This window comes from Pseudophryne corroboree, chromosome 2 (genome assembly GCF_028390025.1).
Source record: "Pseudophryne corroboree isolate aPseCor3 chromosome 2, aPseCor3.hap2, whole genome shotgun sequence".
Lineage (NCBI taxonomy): Eukaryota > Metazoa > Chordata > Amphibia > Anura > Myobatrachidae > Pseudophryne > Pseudophryne corroboree.
The window spans coordinates 532,171,318-532,191,623 of NC_086445.1; the positions used below are offsets into that span (position 1 = coordinate 532,171,318).

At 44.9% G+C, this 20,306-nt stretch overlaps 1 protein-coding gene across 1 annotated transcript in view; it reads right to left on the bottom strand.

The window, feature by feature from the left end:
• Nucleotides 1-20,306, bottom strand: part of ADGRB2 (adhesion G protein-coupled receptor B2) — a 694,168-nt gene that overhangs the window by 124,329 nt on the left and 549,533 nt on the right. Inside the window, exons 9-10 of the mRNA XM_063954232.1 lie at nt 10,834-11,028; nt 1,643-1,711 (exon numbers count right to left, since the gene is read on the bottom strand). Coding sequence (XP_063810302.1) covers nt 1,643-1,711; nt 10,834-11,028 — 264 coding nt within the window. The remainder of the gene's footprint in view (nt 1-1,642; nt 1,712-10,833; nt 11,029-20,306) is intronic.

Sequence of the window (20,306 nt, forward strand, 5' to 3'; positions counted from 1 at the left end):
ATCTGGGATTACATAAAGAGACAGAAGGATTTGAGCAAGCCTACATCCACAGAAGATCTGTGGTTAGTTCTCTTAAGATGTTTGGAACAACCGCCATGCCGGGTTCGTCTACAAACTGTGTGCAAGTATATCTAGAAGAAGTGTTTCTGTTTTGAAGGCAAAGGGTGGTCACACCAAATATTGATTTGATTAGATTTCTCTTCTGTTCATTCACTTTGCATTTTGTTAATTGATAAAAATAAACTATTAACATTTCTATGTTTTAAAGCATTCTAATTTTACAGCAGTGGTTCCCAAACTTGTTTGAATCACGGCGCCCTTATTGAGATATTTAGAAAATAAATATTAAATTAAGTAAATTATGTTTATATGTCATCCTTAGGTTCAAATGTTTTATCACTGGAAACCAACAGCACTGGTTTTGCCTATTACATTGACCATAAATAATTTAAATGATAAATAATTCAAAATTGGTCCTGGACCACCAACACAAGGCACCCCTGCAAGTGTATTCAGACAGGTGTAGTATGGCTGACCGCTCGCCACGCTGCGGGCTCGGTGGCGACCTGCGGTTGCCACGGGGTTTATTCCCACTCTATGGGTGCCGTGGACATGCCGACCATCGGGATAGTGAGGGGGCGGGATGTTGGTGGAGATCATGTGATCATACCATCCAATTCAGACACCCCATGGTGCCTAAGCACACAGTTTGAGAACCACTGTTTTGCAGCATTTTTTTCCACACCTACCTAAAACTTTTGCACAGTACTGTATATAGTAAATATTGCTAGTCTATGCATGATAATGTATATGATTAATAACAGCAATGCAGTGTAGAAAATACACCATGGTCTTGTGCAGTATAATGTAACATATGAATAATGTACAAGTGCACAGTCTGGAACCTGTATGAACGATATATTGGATAGTGTGTACCCAACCAAACTGTTGTAAAATATTTTAATAAAATGAAAGGTTGACTTGTTTTTCCAGCCTGTAAGCTCAAATGGGAAAGAGACCTCTTGAAACCAGAACATAAATAGCTTATAAAATTGCTTATATTTCTATATAAAATTGCTTATATTTTCAATATTAAAATAGTTAATGTAGTAATATATCTTTCACAATATTACATAAAACATACTAGAACTAAAAGACCATATGAAAACTTTTGTGGAAATGATCCTTCTCCGTTATTACTGAAAATGTACTGGGGGTTTTCATGAGCTTGTAAACATATGTAATAATAACAGCACTGAAATAACATAACACCTTAGCAAATAAATCAAATACAGAAGCCTGTTCTGGGCAAAGCATTTATTACGTATCATCAAATAGATGTACTAGATTCTTCTTCTATGGAACATGCCTTCCTTCTCTATATAAATTGATCTCCACTATGCAGAAAATGTGAGATTAGCAGTTGCTAGCTTTCTACAAGTGTAGCTCAAGTAGTCGTTCAGTTTTCTGCTTTGCAGTAAGAGGATTATTCTCTCCTGCACTTAATTGCATTAGCAACATTTTTTTCATTGCACTCGTGCATTATCCCCCGCTTGTCACACACACACACGCACAGACCACCCCCGCCACATGCAGACGTCATGCATCCAAAGCTCACTGCTGCAACGTCACTGTTCCCCACCTGCTGAGCGTCTTCCCACTTCTCTCTATTATCTGCATCCAGTATGTGGCTGACAGCGTGGAAAAATTTCTGTAGAGAAAGACAGAGATATATTGAGTGAAAGAAAAAGGAAGAGAAGGCAATAAATGAAAGGGGCAGAAAGAAAAGATGGATCAGAGTAAGAGGATGGGATCACATTAGGAATATTAGAATTTATAAAAGTTATATATAAATGTATTTTTGGACATATGCCAGGGTCGGCTCAAGGGCTGCTCGAGTGGAACGGCCACATAGGAGGCACCGCCGCAGCTAAGACCAATGACTGATGCTGACCACCAGCAGCTATACCAGTCATCTAGGACAGTCTCTGCTGCTCTGCTTTTAATCATATCCCCACTCAACATTACAGGGGAAACCAGCCACTGTCAGCAGAAGGGATAACCAGTGTACAGGGTCAGACTGGCCCACAGGTGCATAGGGGGCATCCCCGGTGCACCCCACTGCCTGTGGGCCCCACCCCATCCTCTAGGAATTGAGCAATATCATAGGTGAACTTGGGCTCTTGGTTTGTTTCTACGGAAACACCACAACCCTGTCCCCTCTTTGCTTTTATAAAGGAACTCATTGTTCTTTGCATGTCGTTATGGTTGGCTAAATACCTTCATTCCCCACTTCGAAACTGCCAGTGTATATATGAGCCCATACCCTGTACAAGCTCTTTGTACCTCACAGCAGCCACACACACAAGTCCATTTGGTGTACTGCAACTCCAGCAGCCCCTCAGAGAAAAATTGCTGTCTGAGGGACACCAGCATCGCCTGCCTATATCAAACTGGTAAGTATCCTGTCTCAGCTGCAGTGGCATCATGCTGAGCGCACTTACTGCCTCGATCACAACATACAGTGCATATGGAAAGTATTCACAGCTCTTCACTTTTTCCACTTTTTTTTGTTATGTTACAGCCTTATTCCAAAATGGAATAAATTAATTTTTCCCTCCAAATTCTACTTACAATACCCCATAATGACAATGTGAAAAAAGTTTTGCAAATTTTTTTAAAATAAAAAACGAAGAAATTACATGTATATAAGTATTAACAGCCTTTGCCATGAATCTCAAAATTGAGCTCAGGTGCATCCTGTTTCCACTGTTCATCCTTGAGATGTTCCTACAGCTTAATTGGAGTCCACCTGTGGTAAATTCAGTTGATTGGACATGATTTGGAAAGGCACACACCTGTCTATATAAGGTCCCACACTTGACATTGTATGTCTGAGCACAAACCAAGCATGAAGTCAAAGGAATTGTCTGTAGACCTCCGAGACAGGATTGTCTCGAGGCACAAATCTGGGGAAGGGTACAGAAAAATATATGCTGCTTTGAAGGTCCCAATGAGCACAGTGGCCTCCATCATCCGTAAATGGAAGAAGTTTGGAACCACCAGGACTCTTCCTAGAGCTGGCCGGCCATCTAAGCTGCGCGATCAGGGGAGAAGGGCCTTAGTCAGGGAGGTGACCAAGAGCCCGATGGTCTCTCTGTCAGAGCTACAGCATTCCTTTGTGGAGAGAGGAGAACCTTTCAGAAGGACAACCATCTCTGCAGCAATCCATCAATCAGGCCTGTATGGTAAAGTGGCTAGAAGGAAGCCACTCCTTAGTAAAAAGCACATGGCAGCGTGCCTGGAGTTTGCCAAAAATGTACATGAAGGACTCTCAGACCATGAGAAACAAAATACTCTGGTCTGATGAGACAAAGATTGAACTCTTTGGCGTGAATGCCAGGCGTCATGTTTGGAGTAAACCAGGCACCGCTAATCACCAGGCCAATACCATCCCTACAATGAAACATGGTGGTGGCAACATAATGCTGTGGGGATGTTTTTCATTGGCAGGAACTGGGAGACTAGTCAGGTCAGAGGGAAAGATGAATGCAGCAATGTACAGAGACATCCTGGATGAAAACCTGCTCCAGAGCGCTCTTTACCTAAGACTCGGGCGACGGTTCATCTTTCAGCAGGACAACGACCCTAAGTACACAGCTAAGATATCAAAGGAGTGGCTTCAGGACAACTCTGTGAGTGTCCTTGAGTGGTCCAGTCAGAGCCCAGACTTGAATCCGATCGAACATCTCTGGAGAGATCTGAAAATGGCTGTGCACCGACGTTCCCATCCAACCTGATGGAGCTTGAGAGGTGCTGCAAAGAGGAATGGGCAAAACTGCCCAAAGATAGGTGTGCCAAGCTTGTGGCATCATATTAAAAAGACTTGAGGCTGTAATTGCTGCCAAAGGTGCATCAACAAAGTATTGAGCAAAGGCTGTGAATACTTATGTACATGTGATTTCTTAGTTTTTTATTTTAATACATTTTCAAAAATCTCAAAAAACTTTTTTCACGTTATCATTATGGGATATTGTGTGTAGAATTTGGAGGGAAAAAATAAATTTATTCCATTTTGGAATAAGACCGTAACATAACAAAATGTGGAAAAAGTTAAGTGCTGTGAATACTTTCCGGATGCACTGCACAAACAGGTGTTTCCACTTGCACAGCTAAATGCTTTGCTCCGGTTTTAATAGTGCCAGTGAACAATTCTGGGGGAATGTGTGTGGAGGCCTCTAAAGCGTGGGGCCTCCTAGACGACCACCCCTGTAGCCCCTCCTATAATCCGCCCCTGACTGCCCAGATTTAAAAATCACATCCAGGGACAGGGGCTCTGACAGGAGCTGGTCCTTGCTGATGCAAGCCCTTTACTTTATGCTGCGTATGTGCAGTCATCTGATAGCACATGTGAGATTGGCTATTACCATGAGGGCTCTGGAGAAATCCTCTCCTGGTAAAATCTGTAATATGTAGCCCAGGGGTGGGGAACCTCAGGACCGAGGGCCGTATAAGGCCCTCAAAGCCACTTGATCCGGCCCGGCCAGGCTCTCCTAAACGAGAGGAGATGCCGAGCGCCCGCTGAGATTTTACCACCAGCGGGCGCCCGGCTCCTCAGCAGCAGCCGGAGGCAGGAGCTCACTCCTGAGCTCCAGCTTCTGGCTCAGGCAGTTACATGTGTGGCTGTGCCGCGCTATGGGAGAGACGTCATGACATCTCCAATAGTTTCGAGGAGAGGGAGGGTAGCGGTCCAGAAGCAGGAGCAGGGCTGGTGAGCATTGTGTTGTTGTTTTTTTCTTTTAATGTGTGTGTGTAAGCGGCACTACTAGGGGGCATATTTAATGGGGCATAACTACAGGGGGCATATCTAATGGGGCATAACTACAGGGGGCATATCTGATGGGGCATAACTACAGGGGGAATAACAACTGACGGGGCATATCTAATGGGCCAAAACAACGGACAGTGGGCATATCTAATGGGGCATAACAACTGACTGGGGGCAAATCTGATCGGGCATAACAAGTGACTGGGGGCATAACTACTGACTGGGGGCAGGCTAATTTTTAAGTTGATCATTTTAGTATGGCCCCCGAAGGATTTTATAAATATCCAAATGGCCCTTGGTAGAAAAAAGGTTCTCCACCCCTGATGTAGCCCAAAGGCTACAATGGCTAATGGGGCTAAGATCACATTATAGCAGCACCCATAGAAACCTACTGCAATCTTATATCCGTCCAGTATCTGCTACAGAACTGTAATACATGCAGAGGATACTTACATTCTGTGGGTATCCCTGATTTTCCACAAAACTGGTTTAATAAATATGCCCATTAATATTCTAATTGTCTGTAACTTTGTTCCTTAAAGAAGGATCACCCCTAACTATAAATTCATCATACTGTGGAGTTTACCTAATCTACTCCCTTTTATAATCTACCCCCTTTCCCATTTATAATATGCTCATATTATTCCCCCCCCTAAAATCTACCTACTTTTCCCCTTTATAATCTGCTCCTTCCCCTAATTAAGGAGATCTAATAGTAAGGAAATGTAAATTCGCTATTACCTAGACAGGGATCCAGTCAGGATCCCGGCTGTCAGAATATAGGCGACAGAATCCCAACACTATTCAGAACTCCAACAACGGCATCCCGAATAGGGTCACCATTCCGGCACCGGAATCCCGACAGTCGAGATGTCAAATGATCATCGGCCGGGACGCAGGACAGGTAAACCACGGGTGTGTGTGTGTGTACATTTAGGCTACATGGAGGGCACGTTAAGGTTACGGGGCCAGGGGGTGACCTTCCCCTGTCGGGAATCCAATTATCAGGATGACATGACATGATTGGTATTCTGACTGCAGGCATCCCAAACGCCAGCTAATCAGTCCCAACCCCCAAGACAACTCTTACCTCAGTCATTTTGATTTATCTACCTGCGCTCAAGCATGGATACGCTTTGAACATGGTTTGCTACTAGTCATTATCATTAATGCACACTTGCACCTGCCGCATACTACCTACAAAAATATGTTTTCACTCATAGCCCGTAGTTGTTCTCCACTATTCACCAAACTCTGCCTACACAAGGACGGCCCGTTACTACCCAGTTACAGCTCAAACTGTAAGTGAAAGGTGCAGTCACCTGACTCCTCTGTCCTTGTGTGCTCACAGTTCCAGAGCAGGTGCAGTGCGAAAATGCATAATATACCCCAACCGACCGGTGTACACTCAGCCCTATTTTCTATAAGGAACTAGCATTATACATTAGTTAGCAGGAACAGCACAAGCCTTGGAGGCGCTAGGCGGTGCCTCTGCCACTCTAAAAGGTGGAACTGCCCTCCAATTACCATTGCTTCTTACTTTAGCAAGCAGAAAGTGGGGGTGGCATCCTATGCTCTTTAGGCTGGGAGTGGGGACTTGGGAGCTTATTTGTTGTTTGTAATGTCTGGGCTGATGAAACTTCCGTTGGATCCTAGTGCATGGGGTAGGAGCATGTCCACAGAAGGGGGATCAAATATGACACCCCCTCTCCATTTGGTGCGGCAGCTTCGAGGTGGTGAGCACTCCAAGAACATGGTCACTGCATAGTGGGCACAGGTAAAGGTAGTATTGCGCCCTCTCCTCTCTCAGTGCTCCAGCACATCATCGACATTCAACAGCTGCAGGTCATAGCTATTGAGCTGCAAGCATCTTCTGCTTCATGACAGTGGGGCAGATGTATTAACCTGGAGAAGGCATAAGGAAGTGATAAACCAGTGATAAGTGCATGGTGATACACGCACCAGCCAATCAGCTCCAATATGTAAATTAAGTTAGGAGCTGATTGCTGGTGCGTTTATCACCTGATACTTATCACTGGTTTATCACTTCCTTATGCTGTCTCCAGGCTTAATACATCTGCCCCAGTGTTTGTTGCTCCAAGAGGGGAAATGGCAGGGACATTAAAAAGTACTGGGTGATTCAGATTAGGTCACTCATTCTGTATTTTGGGTGCCAATTATCACATAAAGTGGACTAAAAAATGAAATGTAGAAAATGATACTGCATAAACATCTTATACTGTATGTGCTGTTATATGTGTTAATATATTGAATACCCTATTACTTTAGAATTATTGTATTTCTATGTATGTATATCTTATTCAAACTAAAAACTAGATTTGCAAAAGAAATAAGCAGAAAATGAATACAGGGTTCTGAAAAGTAACAGGAATATGTTTAATAGAAATGAGGTGGTCACACAGACAGATTATACTGTACAAGAGATACATAAAACTGAAACGAAGGAAAGGAGTAAACAAGATGGTGAAAATGAAAGAGGAGATAAAAGAAAAATTACAGATAAAATAAAAAAAAGCAAAAACCTGGAGGTTTAAAAAAAAGAGGGCAAGAGAATAATGAGAGAGAGCAGCCTGAAAAGCATCGTGTGTCGGCTGTAATATCACATTATACACAACATGAGCTCTGTTAACAAGCAAAATAGCCTTTTATGCCTGGGCTACAACTCACTGTGACAGCTCTTGCAGGCTCTGCCTGCATGTTACACATGGAACTACAAGCCTGCTTCTGCACTAGAGCTCAAGGTAAACGGAGCACCGGAGAGGAGGATATTACCAGATAAAACGCAGGAGTGGTCGCTATTTTTTTTATTTTATTTATATATGACAAACGGTAAAGGGTGAGCGAGAAATAAGAAAAAGATCAAGAAGTATAAGAAACGAATCGTCAAGATGACATATGCTGCAAGTTTTAAAAGAGAACATTGCGTGCTGCCATTATAAAACAAGCACAGTAAAGGTTCCAGGTGGATTGTCTTTTGTAAAGTCATATATTTTTTGGTGCATTTGGGTGGTTTGTAAACTATAATATTTACTAAAGGCAAAAGTGGACATTAAACAGCATTATTTCCGTGATCATTCTGAAACCATCATCCCGATTTTATCACATAAATAATACAAATCATGCAATGTGTTAAATCTGTGAATTTGCAAGACTGAATGTCAAATCACCAGAAAAAAAACAGTCACATTATGTGATTCCAGATGTGATTCTGATAGGCAAGACTGCGCAAATCACAGACTGTGTGAGCCGTCTTTCCTCTTAGAAAAGGAATAGAATAACAAATATTTAGTTCCGTGACATGGCTCTATGCCACCCTGTGCTGGCCCTGCCCCCTACTTGCATGATGGTATCGCACAGAGAGGATGGGGCCACTAAGCACTGGGAAGCGCTGTACAGATGGCAGTGTGCATGCTATGAGCATTCTAAGGACACTCCTGGGAGCACTGCCACATTTATACTGGCTGCTGGGTGCCGTTCCAATCACCCTGCTAGCCAGAAGGAAGGACCGATGCAACGATGCTGCCCACAGGGCCCTGCACTCTGTCCAGCGGCACCGCTGGGTCACTCCTAGTTATGGCCCTGCAAACATTTCATAGGGAATCAACATTGACTTATTATTTATGGTGGCAATAATAATTTATTTATTAAGCAGCCAATATTAATATTTTAGTTTAATAATCAGCTAAGGGTACAAAGGTATATATATTGCCACAAGTGTGCTCTAGAAATGGTGCCCCCATCTTGCATTCTTATTGTCTCAGCTATAAATCAAATAGCAAATAGCATAATACTTTTTTTTTTTTAAATCCTTTTTAGTGAGCGTTTTTATAGTGAAACAATACGGATGATTTACATTAGAACAAAACAGTAAACATTTTTAACAAAAGGAATGAGGAGGAGGTGGGAGAGGGAAGAGGGGCAGAAAAGGTAAAGGGCATTTATCAGGAACGAACTGCCACAGCTATACTATTGAACTTCATTTTCATCTACCTCGATCATTAATTACTTCAATCATTTTGGCCCATCAACCCCTAACTTTGGTCCTGATTCAGAAGTGGACGCAAAGAGTTTGCAATGCTGATGTCTGCTTAGCTGAGTGATTATTGTTGTACCGCGTATGAGTTGCACTGTGTGTATATGTCCCAATGGTCTTGGGGTAGAAGTAACAATGCAAATTTGTACATAGACTGATTGACACCCTTTATGTGGTAACAGAGAGGTGGTGAGTCAAAAGCAGGTGTGACGCAATAGTTTAGAGGGCGGCTCTCATTGAGTCTTTGTACGCAGTTGTAAAGTTTCCTGCAGATCTTTGCACACAAGCCGTTGATCACATATGACGTAAGTGGGCGTATCTGTACGGCTGCGCCAATAGCATATTTTCACAGTTCTGCTGCATCCAAATATGCAGTTACGAATGCAACTATATCCACCTCTGAATCAGGCTACGTCATCTGCAGAGAAGCCAACTTTCCCCTATGTACCTGTCCATGTCAACCTTTAATTTTTGATCAGACTAACAGAAACAAAAAATTAACAGTATAATGATTATAATAAAATATTATCATATTCATAATCTTGTCAGGCCATTTATAAGAGTTGTATTCATTACAAACATTCTGCCATTTATATCAATGTATAACAGGACATTTTCTTTCCAGTAAGCAAACTGGATATACAGGGGTATATGCAATTCACGGCGAATCGCGGCAAATTATCGCCGTTTTTTAATTCGACACAATTCGACAGGTGAATTCCGGCAGGTGGCTGCCGGAATTCACCATATTCAATGAAAAACGGATTCGACAGTCCCGCGGGCGAAAAACGGCCGATTTGCCGGATTTTGCCGCGATTTAAAAAAACGGGAAAAAACTGGAAAAAAACGGAAAAAAAAATGGCGTGGGGTCCCCCCTTCAAAGCATAACCAGCCTCGGGCTCTTCGAGCTGGTCCTGGTTCTAAAAATGCGGGGAAAAATTGGGCAGGGATCCCCCGTATTTTTAAAACCAGCACCGGGCTCTGCGCCTGGTGCAAAAAATACGGGGGACAAAAAGAGTAGGGGTCCCCCGTATTTTTTACACCAGCATCGGGCTCCACTAGCTGGACAGATAATGCCACAGCCGGGGGTCACTTTTATACAGTGCCCTGCGGCCGTGGCATTAAATATCCAACTAGTCACCCCTGGCCGGGGTACCCTGGGGGAGTGGGGACCCCTTCAATCAAGGGGTCCCCCCCCCCAGCCACCCAAGGGCCAGGGGTGAAGCCCGAGGCTGTCCCCCCCATCCAATGGCTGCGGATGGGAGGCTGATAGCCTTGAGAAAAATGACAAGAATATTGTTTTTTCCAGCAGTACTACAAGTCCCAGCAAGCCTCCCCCGCAAGCTGGTACTTGGAGAACCACAAGTACCAGCATGCAGGAGAAAACCGGGCCCGCTGGTACCTGTAGTTCTACTGGAAAAAAAATACCCAAATAAAAACAGTACACAGACACAGTGACAGTAAAACTTTATTACACACTGCCGACACACACATACTTAACTATGTTGACACGCCAACTGCCACGGTCTCCGATGATCCGAGGGTACCTGTGAAAAAAATTATACTCACCTTCCAGCGTCCAGAGGTACATCCACGTCCAGAGATACATCCACGTACTGTCGAATTTCCAAACTTGAATTGAATATGCTTTTGTCGAATTGCAGCACTTGTATCATTGCAGAAAAGTCGAATTTGCAAAAAGTCGAATTTCAAAAATTTGACGGAAAGCACTGAATTGCATTGACAAATTTTTTTTTGGGGCGAAAAATACCCGAAATTCGACAATTTCGGGAATTCGACTGCAATTGCATATACCCCACAGTAGTAAACCATCAATTCACCATCTAAGCTACTAACAATGTTGAAGTTCTATAAATATATTTGGCACACCTCCATTAACTGATATCTAAGAATGACGTATTCTGTTGTATACCTCTATGAATATTCTTACCTGAATGTCCTCAAAGGAGGGTATATAAGTGGCTCTTTTATATGTGTCCGTCACATTGCGCAGGATCTCCACACAGAAAAGAAGGTCTCCACTGTAGTAGTTCTTGGCTGATACCAGCTCCAACATACTCCGTACCACCTGTGACATACCTTGCCCTGCCAACAAGCGCTGCCCTTTTGCCAAATGTTCACGGAGCTGTAGGATGGAACAGAGTTCTAATTAGTGTTATATACCCACATATGTATACTTATAAGAACAGCACTTATTGCCACTTTCTATAAATGCCAACTGAACGCAAATTAATAAATAAGTGATAAATAAAATGCAGATTAAAAAACAAAACTGTAAGCCTAGTAACGGATAAGTAAACTTTATGAAGCGTTAAAGGACTAGATAGAAAATAATACATGGTTAAATGTATGGATTCAAACCTGTGTAAAAGAATTAAGCATGAGAAGTGGTAGAGAACCAAGGTATAGTGTGTATCAATGGCAGTGCAGATAAATAAAAACAAAAAAACAAAAAAGCAGCTGGGTGATATAAGACACTATTAAGGAAACAGTCACTGCTTGGCTGCAATTCATATATTTTACCCCTTACTAGACAGTAGTAAATGACAAGATTAGGGAAACACACATGTGCATTTGTATGCCCTAGTTTACACCGCAGAATATTGCCAGTTATAGACATGCTGCAAAGTTGAGCAAAAGTCGTGTGCAGACAGATATTGCTTGTTTTCATTCTATGCATGCTCTATAGCACAGTGTACGCGGGATCCGGTCTCTAGGTCGACACTAACTAGGTCAACACTATCTAGGTCGACAGGGTTTCTAGGTCGACAGGTCAAAAGGTCGACAGGAGTTTTTCACGATTTTTTTTCTATTTTCTAACCTTTTCATACTTAACGGTCAAGTGCGGAGCAAAGTGAGGCACCTTGCCCGAAGCATAGCGTGCAAAGCGAGCCATGCGAGGGGATGCGGTGCACTAATTGGGGTTCCAGATCACTCTACGAAGAAAATGACACCAAAAAAACATAAAAAACTCATGTCGACCTTTTGACCTGTCGACCTAGAGACCCTGTCGACTTAGAGACCCTGTCGGCCTAGTTACTATCGACCAATAGTGGTCAACCTAGACACTGTCGACCTAGTTACTATCTACCTTCCATACACACCCAGTGTACGCATCTACTAGCTATTCAGTTATACGCAAGTCATATCATGTCATATTTCCACTGGTGTCTAAAGGGCATAAGTGAATGGTAACAGGGTGTTTGCATGCAGGCTATATGTAGTGAGGGTATGTCCACAGAATTGCAGGCCATGCAGCCTTGTACATATATGAGGATGATCTGTTTTCAGGTAGATCTTTTGCACTACGGATAGATCTGGTGCAAGCGCATGCTTATACTGATGACTGATATGACACCAAGCGTGCATAACGAGGTGGTATACTCTTTTCCATATTTTTCAGTATGAAATGTGGGTTTGTATGTCCAACTTGCATTGTACTTTGTGTGGATCACACTGTATAGTACAGTCACACACAGTACACACAAAAACATTGTTCCATTCTCCTAGCATTAAATAGAGGCAGTAATCCAGGCTCCGGCTAAATTTATTTGACTCATTTTTCTGGGTTGCCAATAAGTAAGATGCTATTACTATTTTAATTGTTATTTTTTCTGTGAAATTAACTATCAAGATGACTAAATGGTGTTATTAATTGCAGCATAAGCAGCTGCCAACTTCTATTCAACCCTGGGAAAAAACATAGAACATAGGAAAGTCGGACTTTAATTAAAGAGCACATAGTAATTAGGCAGACAACCGTCCTTTAATATTTGTCCTCTGTTTGAGTCACAATTTATAATCAAACCACATGGAGGCTTCATTATAAATGCAGAACTAGGCATTACACTAGCCCTGTATTTGTTTCATAGTCCAGAAATGCAGTCAGTGTTGACAATGGCCAGTCATGATCATTTGGCAGACGTCAATGCAACAGTTCAATTAACACTGCACAATATTACTCTGAAAGCTTTTCTAGACTTTATGAGAGAACTAACCCTTTAACTGCTCAAATCTATAATGGTTATGCTGCTGTATTATATTAAATACTTTAATACAAATCCAGGTATATTAAACAGGGTAGTTATGACCTCCCCCATAAATACATGTTGTACAATACTGTATCTTGACAAAATGTATAAAATAGGAGTTTTAGTAAATACACACCTTTGTTGAACTATATCACCCATAATCCATCACAACTTATTACTATTGCAGTACTTAAATATAGTACATACATCAACTTGTCCCAAAATGAATGACACATTTGGTGCTCAGGTATATAGGGCCTAATTCAGAGTTGTACGCTAATGTACACAGTGACTGTACGAAAAAAATAAGATTTTACTTACCGATAAATCTATTTCTCGTAGTCCGTAGTGGATGCTGGGGACTCCGTCAGGACCATGGGGAATAGCGGCTCCGCAGGAGACAGGGCACAAAAGTAAAAGCTTTAGGATCAGGTGGTGTGCACTGGCTCCTCCCCCTATGACCCTCCTCCAAGCCTCAGTTAGGATACTGTGCCCGGACGAGCGTACACAATAAGGAAGGATTTTGAATCCCGGGTAAGACTCCTACCAGCCACACCAATCACACTGTACAACCTGTGATCTGAACCCAGTTAACAGCATGATAACAGCGGAGCCTCTGAAAAGATGGCTCACAACAATAATAACCCGATTTTTGTAACAATAACTATGTACAAGTATTGCAGACAATCCGCACTTGGGATGGGCGCCCAGCATCCACTACGGACTACGAGAAATAGATTTATCGGTAAGTAAAATCTTATTTTCTCTGACGTCCTAGTGGATGCTGGGGACTCCGTCAGGACCATGGGGATTATACCAAAGCTCCCAAACGGGCGGGAGAGTGCGGATGACTCTGCAGCACCGAATGAGAGAACTCCAGGTCCTCTTTAGCCAGGGTATCAAATGTGTAGAATTTTACAAACGTGTTCTCCCCCGACCACGTAGCTGCTCGGCAGAGTTGTAATGCCGAGACCCCTCGGGCAGCCGCCCAGGATGAGCCCACCTTCCTTGTGGAATGGGCCTTGACAGATTTAGGCTGTGGCAGGCCTGCCACAGAATGTGCAAGTTGAAATGTGCTACAAATCCAACGAGCAATCGTCTGCTTAGAAGCAAGAGCACCCAGTTTGTTGGGTGCATACAGGATAACAGCGAGTCAGTTTTCCTGACTCCAGCCGTCCTGGAAACCTATATTTTCAGGGCCCTGACAACATCTAGCAACTTGGAGTCCTCCAAGTCCCTAGTAGCCGCAGGTACCACAATAAGCTGGTTCAGGTGAAACGCTGACACCACCTTAGGAAGAAACTGGGGACGAGTCCGCAGTTCTGCCCTGTCCGAATGGACAATCAGATATGGCTTTTTTGAGACAAAGCCGCCAATTCTGACACTCGCCTGGCCGAGGCCAGGGCCAACAGCATGGTCACTTTCCATGTGAGATATTTCAAATCCACAGATTTGAGCGGTTTAAAATGTGATTTGAGGAATCCCAGAACTACGTTGAGATCCCACAGTGCCACTGGAGGCACAAAAAGGGGGTTGTATATGCAATACTCCCTTGACAAACTTCTGGACTTCAGGAACTGAAGCCAATTCTTTCTGGAAGAAAATTTACAGGGCCGAAATTTGAACCTTAATGGACCCCAATTTGAGGCCCATAGACACTCCTGTTTGCAGGAAATGCAGGAATCGACCGAGTTGAAATTTCTTCGTGGGGCCTTCCTGGCCTCACACCACGCAACATATTTTCGCCACATGTGGTGATAATGTTTTGCGGTCACCTCCTTCCTGGCTTTGACCAGGGTAGGAATGACCTCTTCCGGAATGCCTTTTTCCCTTAGGATCTGGCGTTCCACCGCCATGCCGTCAAACGCAGCCGCGGTAAGTCTTGGAACAGACCTGGTACTTGCTGAAGCAAGTCCCTTCTTAGCGGCAGAGGCCATGAGTCCTCTGTGAGCATTTCTTGAAGTTCCGGGTGCCACGTCCTTCTTGGCCAATCCGGAGCCACGAGTATAGTTCTTACTCCTCTACGTCTTATAATTCTCAGTACCTTGGTTATGAGAAGCAGAGGAGGGAACACATACACCGACTGGTACACCCACGGTGTTACCAGAACGTCCACAGATATTGCTTGAGGGTCTCTTGACCTGGCGCAATACCTGTCCAGTTTTTTGTTCAGGCGGGACGCCATCATGTCCACCTTTGGTCTTTCCCAACGGTTCACAATCATGTGGAATACTTCCCGATGAAGTCTCCACTCTCCCGGGTGGAGGTCGTGCCTGCTGAGGAAGTCTGCTTCCCAGTTGTCCACTCCCGGAATGAACACTGCTGACAGTGCTATCACATGATTTTTCGCCCAGCGAAGAATCCTTGCAGTTTCTGCCATTGCCCTCCTGCTTCTTGTGCCGCCCTGTCTGTTTACATGGGCGACTGCCGTGATGTTGTCCCACTGGATCAATACCGGCTGACCTTGAAGCAGAGGTCTTGCTAAGCTTAGAACATTGTAAATTGCCCTTAGCTCCAGTATATTTATGTGGAGAGAAGTCTCCAGACTTGATCACACTCCCTGGAAATTTTTTCCCTGTGTGACTGCTCCCCAGCCTCTCAGGCTGGCATCCGTGGTCACCAGGACCCAGTCCTGAATGCCGAGTCTGCGGCCCTTTAGTAGATGAGCACTCTGCAGCCACCGCAGAAGAAACACCCTTGTCCTTGGAGACAGGGTTATCCGCTGATGCATCTGAAGATGCGATCCGGACCATTTTTCCAGCAGATCCCACTGAAAAGTTCTTGCGTGAAATCTACCGAATGGAATCGCTTCGTAAGAAGCCACCATTTTTCCCAGGACCCTTGTGCAATGATGCACTGACACTTTTCCTGGTTTTAGGAGGTTCCTGACTAGCTCGGATAACTCCCCGGCTTTCTTCTCCGGGAGAAACACCTTTTTCTGGACTGTGTCCAGAATCATCCCTAGGAACAGCAGACGTGTCGTCGGAAACAGCTGCGGTTTTGGAATATTTAGAATCCACCCGTGCTGTCGTAGAACTACTTGAGATAGTGCTACTCCGACCTCCAACTGTTCTCTGGACCTTGCCCCTATCAGGAGATCGTCCATTTTCTTTGAAGAAGAATCATCATTTCGGCCATTACCTTGGTAAGGACCCGGGGTGCTGTGGACAATCCAACCGGCAGCGTCTGAAACTGATAGTGACAGTTCTGTACCACGAACCTGAGGTACCCTTGGTGAGAAGGGCAAATTGGGACATGGAGGTAAGCATCCCTGATGTCCCGGGACACCATATAGTCCCCTTCTTCCTGGTTCGCTATCACTGCTCTGAGTGACTCCATCTTGATTTGAACCTTTGTATGTAAGTGTTCAACTATTTCAGATTTAGAATAGGTCTCACCGAGCCATCTGGCTTCAGTACCACAATATAGTGTGGAATAATACCCCTTTCCTTGTTGTAGGAGGGGTACTTTGATTATCACCTGCTGGGAATACAGCTTGTGAATTGTTTCCACTACTGCCTCCCTGTCGGAGGGAGACGTTGGTAAAGCAGACTTCAGGAACCTGCAAGGGGGAGACGTCTCGAATTTCCAATCTGTACCCCTGGGATACTACTTGTAGGATCCAGGGGTCCACTTGCGAGTGAGCCCACTGCGTGCTGAAACTCTTGAGACGACCCCCCCCACCGCACCTGAGTCCGCTTGTACGGCCCCAGCGTCATGCTGAGGACTTGGCAGAAGCGGTGGAGGGCTTCTGTTTCTGGGAACGGGCTGCCTGCTGCAGTCTTCTTCCCTTTCCTCTATCCCATGGCAGATATGACTGGCCTTTTGCCCGCTTGCCCTTATGGGGACGAAAGGACTGAGGCTGAAAAGACGTTGTCTTTTTCTCCTTTATACGGCAATACTTCCATGTGCCGTTTGGAATCTGCATCACCTGACCACTGTCGTGTCCATAAACAACTTCTGGCAGATATGGACATCGCACTTACTCTTGATGCCAGAGTGCAAATATCCCTCTGTGCATCTCGCATATATAGAAATGCATCCTTTAAATGCTCTATAGTCAATAAAATACTGTCCCTGTCAAGGGTATCAATATTTTCAGTCAGGGAATCCGACCAAGCCACCCCAGCGCTGCACATCCAGGCTGAGGCGATCGCTGGTCGCAGTATAACACCAGTATGTGTGTATATACTTTTTAGGATATTTTCCAGCCTCCTATCAGCTGGCTCCTTGAGGGCGGCCCTATCTGGAGACGGTACCGCCACTTGTTTTGATAAGCGTGTGAGCGCCTTATCCACCCTAAGAGGTGTTTCCCAACGCGCCCTAACTTCTGGCGGGAAAGGGTATACCGCCAATAATTTTCTATCGGGGGAAACCCACGCATCATCACACACTTCATTTAATTTATCTGATTCAGGAAAAACTACAGGTAGTTTTTTCACACTCCACATAATACCCTTTTTTGTGGTACTTGTAGTATCAGAAATATGTAACACCTCCTTCATTGCCCTTAACAAGTAACGTGTGGCCCTAAAGGAAAATACGTTTGTTTCTTCACCGTCGACACTGGAGTCAGTGTCCGTGTCTGTGTCGACCGACTGAGGTAAAAGGACGTTTTAACGCCCCTGACGGTGTTTGAGACGCCTGGACAGGTACTAATTGGTTTGCCGGCCGTCTCATGTCGTCAACCGACCTTGCAGCGTGTTGACATTATCACGTAATTCCTTAAATAAGCCATCCATTCCGGTGTCGACTCCCTAGAGAGTGACATCACCATTACAGGCAATTGCTCCGCCTCCTCACCAACATCGTCCTCATACATGTCGACACACACGTACCGACACACAGCACACACACAGGTAATGCTCTGATAGAGGACAGGACCCCACTAGCCCTTTGGGGAGACAGAGGGAGAGTTTGCCAGCACACACCAAAAACGCTATAATTATACAGGGACAACCTTTATATAAGTGTTTTTCCCTTATAGCATTTTAATATATATAGTCATATCGCCAAATAAGTGCCCCCCCTCTCTGTTTTAACCCTGTTTCTGTAGTGCAGTGCAGGGGAGAGCCTGGGAGCCTTCCCACCAGCATTTCTGTGAGGGAAAATGGCGCTGTGTGCTGAGGAGAATAGGCCCCGCCCCCTTTTCGGCGGGCTTCTTCTCCCGTTTTTCTGAGACCTGGCAGGGGTTAAATACATCCATATAGCCCCCAGGGGCTATATGTGATGTATTTTTAGCCAGAATAAGGTACTATCATTGCTGCCCAGGGCGCCCCCCCCCAGCGCCCTGCACCCTCAGTGACCGCTGCTATGAAGTGTGCTGACAACAATGGCGCACAGCTGCAGTGCTGTGCGCTACCTTATGAAGACTGAAAAGTCTTCTGCCGCCGGTTTCTGGACCTCTTCACTTTTCGGCATCTGCAAGGGGGTCGGCGGCGCGGCTCCGGGACGAACCCCAGGGTGAGACCTGTGTTCCGACTCCCTCTGGAGCTAATGGTGTCCAGTAGCCTAAGAAGCCAATCCATCCTGCACGCAGGTGAGTTCACTTCTCTCCCCTAAGTCCCTCGATGCAGTGAGCCTGTTGCCAGTAGGACTCACTGAAAATAAAAAACCTAACAAAACTTTTACTCTAAGCAGCTCTTTAGGAGAGCCACCTAGATTGCACCCTTCTCGGCCGGGCACAAAAATCTAACTGAGGCTTGGAGGAGGGTCATAGGGGGAGGAGCCAGTGCACACCACCTGATCCTAAAGCTTTTACTTTTGTGCCCTGTCTCCTGCGGAGCCGCTATTCCCCATGGTCCTGACGGAGTCCCCAGCATCCACTAGGACGTCAGAGAAATGCAAATGACGTAGCCATCTGGTTTGTACTGAGACGCCCACCAGCAGCTATGTGAGCCCCAGCAGCTGTGTACAAAAGCAATTTAGTCGATTATGGAACTTCTGATTAGCCGTACGGTCACACAGCACAGCCGCAGGAAGACGCTGGAGCCACTGCAGATATGTACGGGATTGCAGTTGCAGGCCGAGACACCCCGCCCCCCCCCCCCCCCCCAAAAAAAAAAAGGTCAAGACACTCCTGCGTTTTTGCTGCCACTCCCCATAACTGACACCAAACGGTCCATTACAGTCAATCACTTTGTGAATAAATCCTCTCTGTGACCACCATGGCAAGACCTTTGCAGGACATGGACAGTGTGATTTATGCTGGACAAACACACAACGATTATCTGACATATCCGCCCATTATTGGCAGATCACCTAGATAATGATAGCGTCTATGCAGATGACCGATCCAAACATAGTGCTCAGTAGGGCATGCTGGATCATCAGGCATGTCCGCCCTATGCAATAAGCTGAAAGTCGGCCGCATCGGGCAGTATTTCCTTATCACAGCTGACCAACAGTCCCTGTTCCTTTACATGGGAAGGAACAGGGAAATGTTTCCTTCCTATGGGCAGAGCACCAATATCGTGGCCAATACACTGTGGGAGATATCGCGGGTGCATGGTCACAATATCTGCGGTGTCCGAGGCTGCCAGATAAGATGCCTGTAAGGCATTTTATCTGTACATGTATACCCGGCATTAGATGCATGCAGTCGGAGAATAATCGCTCAGCTGCATCCATCTCTGAATCAGGCCCATTGTACGTATTTCAGTATAATGACTTAGTATGTAAAGCACAAACTGACTAATATTTCCAATGCGTTACAGTCAGAGCTGGCCCTAAACAATATGATGTCCTAGGCAAGATTTTGGTTGGTGCCCCCTAGCATCGCTGCTTGTTCCGCCTCAGACCCTTTACCCCTTTCCCAGCACCATCACCCCTCACCCATAGCAGTCCTCATTTTGGTGCTCCTGCCCCCTATATTTTAAATAGGAATAGTGCGCACATTCGATGCACAGCTCAAAAAGAGACACCAGCTTGCTCACCTGTTCCCGCAATATACCTGCTTTAGTGTCAACGCTGGTTCAAAGAGATTGTGCTTTATAGAGATGCCAGCTTGCTCACCTGTTCCCACAATATACCTGCTTTAGTGTCAACACTGGTTATAAGAGACTGTGCTTTGTAGAGAAGCTAGTCTGTCTCACCCGCTCATTAACCGAGGGAAGTAATTCATTGAACTATTTCGGTAACTGTTATATTCTTTCTGTGAATCCTGTTAACTTTGGCAGTATAATAAAATTGTGTTGTATACATTGCGTGCCAGTCTGTGTCTGCTTCACCAAGGGAACTTAACGCTTGCCTCTCTGTCACGGGGTGCTGGTAGCAGCAAGGTACCGGAGAACCGTCACCTGGAACCAAAAAAAATAAAAATAGGATTTTAGTACCTACCGGTAAATCCTTTTCTCCTAGTCCGTAGAGGATG